The 9,652-nt window shown below is 36.3% G+C and overlaps 2 protein-coding genes across 2 annotated transcripts; one reads left to right on the forward strand and one right to left on the reverse strand.

Moving 5' to 3' along the window:
- Nucleotides 1–1,124: 1,124 nt before the first annotated feature.
- LOC125217028 (mitochondrial import inner membrane translocase subunit TIM50-like) lies at nucleotides 1,125–5,934 on the forward strand. Its single transcript, XM_048118850.1, has 10 exons — nucleotides 1,125–1,510; nucleotides 1,895–1,983; nucleotides 2,675–2,711; nucleotides 2,880–2,941; nucleotides 3,051–3,164; nucleotides 3,546–3,650; nucleotides 3,766–3,864; nucleotides 4,727–4,883; nucleotides 4,998–5,100; nucleotides 5,511–5,934. Exons 1-10 carry the CDS (start codon nucleotides 1,246–1,248, stop codon nucleotides 5,554–5,556), a joined length of 1,077 nt encoding a protein of 358 aa, XP_047974807.1. The 5' UTR covers nucleotides 1,125–1,245; the 3' UTR covers nucleotides 5,557–5,934.
- A 1,415-nt stretch (nucleotides 5,935–7,349) lies between these two features.
- LOC125209045 (pectinesterase QRT1-like) lies at nucleotides 7,350–9,652 on the reverse strand. The gene is made up of 4 exons (XM_048108631.1): nucleotides 8,548–9,652; nucleotides 8,233–8,428; nucleotides 7,592–8,037; nucleotides 7,350–7,507 (listed from the first exon to the last, which is right to left on the reverse strand). Exons 1-4 carry the CDS (start codon nucleotides 8,802–8,804, stop codon nucleotides 7,360–7,362), a joined length of 1,047 nt encoding a protein of 348 aa, XP_047964588.1. The 5' UTR covers nucleotides 8,805–9,652; the 3' UTR covers nucleotides 7,350–7,359.

The raw sequence follows: 9,652 nt of genomic DNA on the forward strand, positions 1-9,652 counted from the left end.
TTCCCAACACCGACCGCAAGGAAGGAAACAGGCGACGGCCAACCGCCGTCACGCCGCGACCTCCCGATCCCTTTGTGCCGCTTCACCCCCACCAACTCGTTGTGGGTTCTTTTGGGTCAAATCAGTATGACCGATACGTCTCGGATGACTCCCGAGCAACTTGATTCACATCACGCAATGATACGAGCTCTCCGAGCTCAATTGGGATACCGCCATCGGGCTAGTCTTCTTTAAATTTCCACGAATGTATTTATTAGGATGTAATTATGTACTCCCTCCGTCCCACTTTAGGAATCCCGATTTACCATTTTTTGGTGTCGCATTTTAGGAGTCCCGGTTTACCATTTTTTGGTGTCCCACTTTAGGAGTCTCGGTTGGAATATTCTATAAATGGTATTAGGCCCCACATTTCACTAACCCTTTTTCACTCACATTTTATTATAAAACTATATAAAATAGTAGGACCCACATTCCACTATCTTTTTTCACCAACTTTCATTTACATTTCTTAATACCCGTGCCGAACTCAATCGGAATTTCTAAAGTGGGACGGGGAGAGTAATTTTTAATTTGTATGATTTTAGTTATGTAATTTTTAATTTTTTAGTAATTTGTAATAGTATTTCGGGTATTTTTAATGCATTTTTAAATTTTAAAAATGTTTTTATTTAAATTGAATAATAGAATGATGAGATTCTTGAGCTGCTCTGAAGAGTGTGGATGTAGGTGTTGTGCTCTTGCCAAAGAACATGGAGTAAAAAATGAATAAAAGTGGGTCCGGGCCCACTTCTATGCTCATACCAAAGAATATGGATGTTGATGTTCTAACGAAATGTGAGTTGAAAAAGTTAGTGGAACGTGAACTTTTATATATTAGTTTATAATAAAAATGTGAGTATGAATGAGTTAGTGGAATATAAGATCCACTACAAAAAATGGTAAAGAGTGAAATAGGACAAATTACGTAAAACAGACCGAAATTAAAAAATGAGACAAACTATCCGAGGCGAAAGGAGTAATAAATTATAATATTAAAATATTATATAAAATATAATTTTTTTAATTTATAATGACAGCAACCCCTTGCTATGCTTGGAAGCCAGGATACAATCCCCACATTATTTTCAATTTGGGATTTATTAGAATCTTGACTGAAGTTCCCTAGTCCTAACCTTGGAAAAACCCCATAACCTATAGTGCAAAACCCTAGCTGATCCCTTGCACACCAACAAATAAATCTGATCGATGTCTGCATTATCTCGGCATTGCGCTCGATTAAATTCTGTGATTTCGAGTTCGAGGACTAATCGCCGGCTTTTCTCGACCGCCGCCAATGATACCCCGAGAGATTCCATCATCTCAGCATCTGTCCTCGCAGAGCAGACACCGCAGCCTCCGAGCGGTCCGACGCCGGCAGCCGAGTCGCCGAAGAGCTCCTGGGGCTTTCTCAAGTACGGTCTCGTTGCCGCCTTGACCGGTGGTATCGCCACGTCCGGCTACGCCACATATGGTTGATATCTCTCTTTCGCATTTCAATTTTGTTATTTTTAGGAATTTTGAGAATGTTCTGGTCCCCATTCAATTTATTTTTGCTCATTCAGGTGAGGTATATATGTAAATTCACCTGCTTTGATCCATTGTTATTTGAAGAGTAAAGTAATACATGTCTCGGAATATGACTTTCCTTTTCATTGATTTTTTATTCTTAAACTTTTTTTCCAAGAGGCTTCATTATGTTTTATGAAAGAACTTCATCAAAGCACCATCAGTAATTATGGACGTTACTTAGGAGAAGGAATTGCAATATTGCATGTATGCATTTAAGATTTGTGTACAAGATACTGTTAGGTTGAAGCTCGGGCTTAATTACGTGCAACTACATGTTTACTTGTAGCCTACACAACCGATGAAGTTGATGAGAAGACAAAGAGCTTTCGTGCATCTGCAAAGTACACTGTTACCGATGATGCGACTTCTCTAGATGTGCGTTTTCTGTTCCCTCTCTGTTTAGCATTTGCATGTATGTTAGTTCACATGATTATTGCATTGTAATCATTTCTGAAATATGTGTTGGATGGTGGTGACGTGGAGTGTTGATGAGTTTAGAGGAGGCATGTTTTTACATCAATGTTGCCCTGTGTGTGTAGAAAAATGATTGTAGTTAGATGATCACTTGTTCAGATGCCAAGGAAGACAAGGACGAGGAACACCTTTTTCTGATTTAATGTTTTCTTGAAGTATCGGTGATGGCATTGTAAACTAGAACATGAGTCTAAAACATCTATATTACTATTTAAAGTAATAAGCTTCATTCTTCTCCATACAACTCTGAATATGTTCTTAAAGAGAATGCCTGCTATGATAAATTTGGTAGCATTTTGGAGGTTTGTAATTTGTAGATTCTTGTGTATTGCTGGGATGCTCTAAGCCAACTACTCATGCCCACCCTAGAGCTTGATCAGTCAATGGGAAATGCCCATTGATGAGATTTGGCAAAATAGGAAGGATAGCAATTTATATGATTGGAAAACTGCTACTTATGTGAGCATGATCTTGTGCTTACGGCCCCTGGGATATTTGGATTACTCTTGAAATTAGAGATTTAATTTCTTCCTGTCATGCTGAAAATGAAGAGGCATGAACTACCAATCAATGTAACAAATTGTTTCTGCAGAAATTCCAAGCTTATCTACGTGCTGCAGCAATGTCAGGTGAAGTTGTTTTCTTCTGAAGGTCTTTTTTTTTTTACTACTATAACTGGATAAGATAAGATAGAATAGTTTGTTTTGTTTGTTCTTTACCAATCATCTTCAGTACTATTCCATGAAGATCACATCTTGATTTGACTGGATGTCTCATTTTAATTTGGTGTGTTACAGGTCCTGCCAAATTAGTTGAAGTTTACCTTGATTTGAGGAGGTTGGCTGAAGAACACATTAAGGTAATAAGTATATGTTAGCTTTTTCATGTTTGAGTGCGAGAGTTCATTACTTTGTTTAAACCCGTGGTCAGTTTAAAGACTCTTTCTATGTCTTATTGATTTGCTTCAGGGTTTCACGGAACCAACATCAGATAAGCTTCTCCCTGATTTGCACCCTTTGGAGCAACATATTTTCACCCTTGTTCTAGATTTGAATGAGACATTGATATACTCTGATTGGAAGGTATCATTTGTATGCTTTTTAAAACTATTTTGCTTGATGTCACGTCTATTGCCTCATAGATTAATGCATTGGTCACATATTATATTATGTGTAATTATACATTGTTCTTGTCATTAATTAGGTTGCTACCTTAAATTTTGTAGGATATGTATATACATATAGGGAGAGGATCAACTAAACAACTCCCCCCCCCCTATTAACTAATGATCAATTTGGATCAATCTTTGTGTGATCTACCTCCGTTAACCATCCATTAAATATGTATATAAGTACACACGCATAATATTCACATATGTTGGTTTTAAGTTCTTTCTTGATGCAAGTATAATGGGTCAGATATGCTAACCACTGTATTTCTTTTTTCTGATTGTGCTTATGAAGCGTGACCGAGGGTGGAGAACATTTAAGAGGCCTGGTGTTGATGCTTTTCTTGAGTATTTAGCTCAATTTTACGAAATTATAGTCTACTCTGACCAATTAAATATGGTGAGGCTTTACTTTTTCGATATATAAAATGAAAGACATTGTTGCTTTCACTTCCCGTATGTTACTAATCTTTTTTTTATTGTTTATGACACTTAATGGTATGTCTTAATTACAGTATGTGGATCCTGTTGTTGAAAGATTGGATACAAAACACTGTATCCGGTATAGGCTTTCAAGGGGTGAAACAAAATATGTTAATGGCAAGCACTATAGGGTATGTATATTCACTTTTACTTATGATATCATATGAAATTTTATGTACATATAATGTCACTGATGAAATATATCCAAGAAAAGGTAAATGTGAAACAGATAAACATTGTAGCAATAGACATGTAAAGACTTCTATTATTGATGTTACATGCATGATCGTTCTTTTTGCTGTTGAATTTATTTGTTTCATGTTAATATATATTACTGCACGTGGCTCAAATGATAAACTCATAAACATGAATTTTGTTAATCAGTGCTTATTCTGAATTTCTGATGTCAACTTAGTTATAGAATGTTACTACTAACCCATGTTGAACTATTGAGTGAATGTGCTGGTCTGCTGGATAGCTATTAGCTACTAATATAAGGCCCTTACTTATGTCTAACATGCTTGGGCAATTATTTCCTGAGTTATTATCATGCATCTCTTGGGCAGACTGAGTTACCGGATGATTCAATTCTGGGCTCTTTATGTCAATTTTTTAAGAGTAGTTGGTATTACACACCTTTGACTAGTTTTTATTAGGCATATTGCTAAAGAAGAAAGGAACATAGAATCAACAATGTGAGTTGCTGTTTTTTAATTTTAATTTATGATTACATCATTCATTGTATGACTACAGTCTGGAAATGGGTGTTAAAATTTCTAAGAATTGATTTCTGAAAGCAATGTAGTGCCATGAGAACACTGCATCTGGAATTTAATTCTGCTTTTGGTGAAGATGTAACAAAAAAAATCATCTTTCCCTTATCGACAATCTATTAAATACCTGCAAGCATGCTTGATTTTCGTTGTTTTAGTTGCAATACTTGTATTATTTCAAGGGTACAATATTGCTTTTTTTGACGTACTCTTTCTGTAGGATCTGTCGATGTTGAATCGGGATCCTGCAAAGGTTATATATATTAGTGGTCATGCTCTAGAAAGTAGCCTTCAGCCTGAAAACTCTGTTCAAGTAAAACCGTGGCAAGGAGAACAGGACGATACTGCACTTCTAGATCTCATTCCATTTCTTGAATGTAAGCATTGAAACTACAATTTTGTTTGTGTGAGCCAAGCCAACCTGCTTGATAAGTGATTTATTTTCTATTCATTTTCTGTTGGAATATGTTGTTTACATTGTTTGGATTCAGATGTTGCTAAGCACAGACCAGCTGACATCAGAACTGTTCTAGCCTCGTACCAAGGGCGTGATATTGCCAAAGAGTTCATTGAACGATCCAAGGAACATCAAAGGTCAGTTTCTTTATGTTTTTTCTTTATTTTGGGGTTGGGTTGAGGTAGGAGGATATGTAGCGAAGGATAATTGTTTTCCCAAATAAATGTCGAATCTCCGAAATATGGTTTATGTTAATAGCCAACCACATTAAGTGCCAGTAGCAATTATTGAAGTTTGATAGTCATATAACGTGTACTGCAAATTTTATATTCTGCTTATGTTGTTGTATAAAATGTTACACTTACTCGTTACTTTCCATTATGAATTTGACACAAATTTTGTTAATTTATTGTATGGTAAGGTGTTTCATGCTGTTTGAGTTGTTTCACATTTGTTGGGTGTGAAACATTTGTTGGTCGGATGGAAACATGTGCTGGAATACAGTCCAAACTCCAAAATGTCTAATATGTTTATCTTTGAGCTGCAGGCGTATGCAAGAGCAGAAACAACAGGGGCGTTTATGGAAACGATAGATTGAAGAGAATGGTTGGATTCTGACTAAGCAAATATTTTTTGAGGTGTTCAACTCGGTTGACAGAAACCAGTTTTTCTCATCCGAATGAATATGTTTGTGTTGAAAATGAAACTATGGAAGTCATTTGACATTTTGAACTTAATATTTCCTTGTCTCCTGCTCTAGCTGCATTTTTTCTTCTTTTATCTAGGTTGGAGAAAAAATAAACAAAAGAAAAAGTTCCAAGGATTTCTTCTTTTTTGTGAGCTCTAGTTCAGGTATAGAAGCAGGGGTTGTTGCTGTATTGTAGTTCTCGATTTTATGTTCAACATTCTTTAGGATTGACTAATTACTCAGTACATTTAAGGACTATCGAAATTTGAAACCATTTTCAGCCTGCCTTTATCTAATCCAATATAAATCATTCTTTTAATAAAATATAGGATCAATTGTGTTAACATCTGTAGTTTTAGTTATAAATCGTCCCACGACATTAAAAATTAACGAGAAAGGTTCTGAAGTTTAGATTTATATTCAACTGTCTCACAATGGAAAAATTTAGTCGCTTGCGTATAAATATAATATATTGTTGTTGTTTATCAATTACATGACGTTTTAACTATGATTAATTGACTTTGTTTAATTCATCAGTTAAGATGTTCACACATATTCTTGGCTTTCATCACTTCTAAATTCATTAAAAAAGATTTATCGTGGAATAACTGAAAATGAATCTAAACTTCATGGTCTTTACGATTTCATGTATGCTTGATTTGCATCAAATTTGTCCTCCCTCTATGTGCTATTAGGAGTCTTATTACTTGGTGGCACGAGTTTTAAGAAGTGTTAAGAAAGGTGTGTAGAAAACTCGTGCAGAAAAGAAATGAGATTCTTATTCGCGGATGGAGGGAGTATTCCATAAATTTGAGAGGAGAATCAGATCAATAAAGAGTCAAAATTTTGACAATTTTGAACTAATAGAAATATAGAATGATACTCCCAATTTTAAATTTCCAAATCTCTTATGACATTTTCTCTTCCCTAGATTTAGATGGTTGATAGTTTATTATTCACACGATAATTAATTAAACTTTTGAGTTAAGGTAATTGACTAGGATTTGAGGTGTAAACTAGCTGGTGGAGTGACTATTTATCTGTTGGATTTTTGTATCAGAGATAACTTTGTTGTGTGTCAAATTGTGTTCGAAATTACTCCTTAGATACGAGAATCTTTAAAACATCTCTATAGACTACAGATATTTACTCATTTAATATTTTGGACGAAGACAATTCCTTGTAATAAATGTTTTATCTACATTGCAACATTGATTATTACTATTATAAATAGTGTAATGGATTATGATAATTCTTTATAGTGTACATAAATGTAAAATGTCTACCTACATTCTAACTTCTTTGAATATTACTATTATTCGTGCAAGAACTAAGAATTCTTCTTACATCTAATGGGGGTTGCGGCAAAAATGAGAAGTAAGAATTGGGAATTCGTCTTCCACAGAAAAAGCAAAGAATGCCAAGAATTAAAAGTTCCTTTTCTAATTTCTAATTCATGGGCATTATAGCAAAAACATAAATAAATAAATACTAAGAATAAGGACATGCTAAAAAAGAAAAGGATGTAATGAGACTTGAGCTTAAAAATATTACCAAAATAAGAAATATAGAAAAGATTCAAACTCACTATAACCTCAAAGATGGCAAGATTGAGCAAGTACCAATTCATGCTATTTGTAAAACAGATACAAAAAATATTACTAATACTATAAAGTTTAAAGAATAGTACTCCTACATATGAGATATTCTACAATCTTAGCCACTGGATGGCAGAAATGAATGTTAAATCAAGGTAAGGTTGTGCTTCGTGGTGCGTTAGCGCTTTCGACCATGCTGCTCTTCCGCGCCTATCCGCTCCCTTCCCTCGACACTTGTACTCTCCGAACAACACAGTCCTGCAACACCAAAATCTACATAGTTACTTTATTTCTTTGCTTTGCTTTGATGATAAATAATAGGCAAGGTATGATAGTATATACTTTTGTCTTGATGGCTTTCCCCAGTCGTCCCACCCCTGCGGTTTCACGTCTATGTCGAGTTCACTGTATGAATATACTACTCTCGAATAATCCCCCCACGCTCTCCCCAAGAACACGCCTCCGCCTCCGCCTCCATGTATCGTACAATTCACAAACGAAAACACTCCATCGTCGTTGGCAGTGTCTCTACGCTGTGCTGCTATAGCAAATGATTCACCGATCACGGAGATGGTGCATTCCATGTACAGTGATCTCGCGCTGCCAAATATAAAATCAATTGAACCTTGCACCAAACACTTGTAGAAAAAATGCGTCCCACTCTCATCCAAAAGCGTATCCTGTGACCCCAAAAATCTTGACTTGTACAACACAGAGTGATCGCCAGATATCCTCAACGCAACCGCTTGATTCCCACGTGCCCCTGCACTAAACTGCACTGTGTTCTGCTTACAAAAAAACATTAGACTTAATGAGTGTACGATGAGTTTTAAGAAATGTAAAAAAAAAAGAATTGGAAAAGAAGAATATGACGCTTTCTTAACATTAATGGTAAAAAGTGAAAATAGATAGTAATAAATAGGGACGGACGAAAATGACAAAAGTGGACAAAAAAAATGGGGGGCAAAGGGTTTATTTATTGCCTGAAAAGTGATCCCAACACTGCAAAAGTAGTCCGCTTCTATGGTGACAGAGGCTGATCGAAACGTCCCGATCTCACCGCCGTTCTCATCCAAATCCGAAGCTCGATTGTGCCATGCTATCACCGTTGCCTCTGTCCTCTCCGGATCTCCAATGAATGAAACATAAGGCTTCGAAGCAGGAACATTAACCTTTTCTCTAAGAAGAAAGAAAAAAAAACGGTTTTCAAGTGAAGGCCTCAGCCACAACATAAAAAACTCCCCACGTTAAACACGTGCGTTTTTATGGAGAAAAAATGAGGTAAGGTGAAAATGAACCTGTAGAGGCCAGGAAGGATGTAGATTTTGAGCCTATGGGGATTTTGATGGGGCACCATATCAACTGCAGCTTGCACGGTTAAGCAATCGCCTTTTCCGGTTTGATCAACGACGATGACGCGCTTTGTCCCTGCTGCATTTTGGGGTTGAAGCTTCTCACCTTCTACTTTCAAATCGTCCCATGAAATGTAGCTCGAAAACACCATCTCTGATATCAGAATCAGCCAAAAACAAACACTCAAATACAACAATTTCATTATTCTTAGGGGATTATCATGTAGATATGTATTGTTTAGCTGAATCGTGAATGGAGCATTACAAATGTAGTTATTAGAAGAAGAAGAAGAATGAGTGAGATTTAAATGGAAGCTAGCTATAGGATTTGTGAGAGTTGGAGGAGGTTATAAGATTAGATAGAACGTGTGCTAATATTGCTTGACGGACCAACTTAAATTGGGAATTAGATAATGGTTTAAATACATAAATTTGCACGTCAATTAAAATTTAGAGCATGTCTTTAAATACACAAATACAACCGTCGATTAAAGTACTTATTATTTTAGTTAAATATTCATAATAAATATAAAAAAAGGGACCATAATTGAACCGATTTCTGAAAATGTTTGACTGAATGAGCGCAAGTGTTGAGTGTTTCCAAAGAAGAAAAACACGTAAGCATAACTGAATCACCCCACTCCCAACACTACTTCACTTCACCACTCCTCATGCGATCTCTCTCTTCCTCCTACGCCTATATATATATCATCAATTCACCATCTTCATCACCACATTCCATTTCTTCATCCTCTCTCATCTCAATTCACCTATATACATAACCCAATCAATGGCTTCCAAAGCAGCCACTTTCCTCCTCGCCGCCTCATTCGCTATCACGGCAGCCTCAGCCTTCCAGTTTGAGGTCGCAGACGAAATCGGGTGGTCCAAACCCACCGGAAAAGAGCGCGAAACCTACAACGAGTGGGCCGCGCAAAACAGGTTCCACATCCGAGACACACTCCGTAAGTTCCCAACACCAAACATATCCAACACATTCACAAACATCTTAATTTCACATTCACAAACATCTAAACTTTTTTGCATCAGA

This window comes from Salvia hispanica, chromosome 3 (assembly GCF_023119035.1).
Source record: "Salvia hispanica cultivar TCC Black 2014 chromosome 3, UniMelb_Shisp_WGS_1.0, whole genome shotgun sequence".
Classification (NCBI taxonomy): domain Eukaryota; kingdom Viridiplantae; phylum Streptophyta; class Magnoliopsida; order Lamiales; family Lamiaceae; genus Salvia; species Salvia hispanica.

Excerpts from the sequence above, each read along its gene's own strand:
- LOC125217028 (XM_048118850.1), top strand. The coding sequence starts at position 1,246 with ATGTCTGCATTATCTCGGCATTGCGCTCGATTAAATTCTGTGATTTCG. Across the intron at positions 2,942-3,050 it reads TGGCTGAAGAACACATTAAG|GGTTTCACGGAACCAACATC; the intron begins GTAATAAGTATA and ends GATTTGCTTCAG. Across the intron at positions 3,651-3,765 it reads ACTCTGACCAATTAAATATG|TATGTGGATCCTGTTGTTGA; the intron begins GTGAGGCTTTAC and ends TCTTAATTACAG.
- LOC125209045 (XM_048108631.1), bottom strand. The coding sequence starts at position 8,804 with ATGAAATTGTTGTATTTGAGTGTTTGTTTTTGGCTGATTCTGATATCA. Across the intron at positions 8,429-8,547 it reads ATCCTTCCTGGCCTCTACAG|AGAAAAGGTTAATGTTCCTG; the intron begins GTTCATTTTCAC and ends CTTTCTTCTTAG. Across the intron at positions 7,508-7,591 it reads GGAAAGCCATCAAGACAAAA|GACTGTGTTGTTCGGAGAGT; the intron begins GTATATACTATC and ends TTGGTGTTGCAG.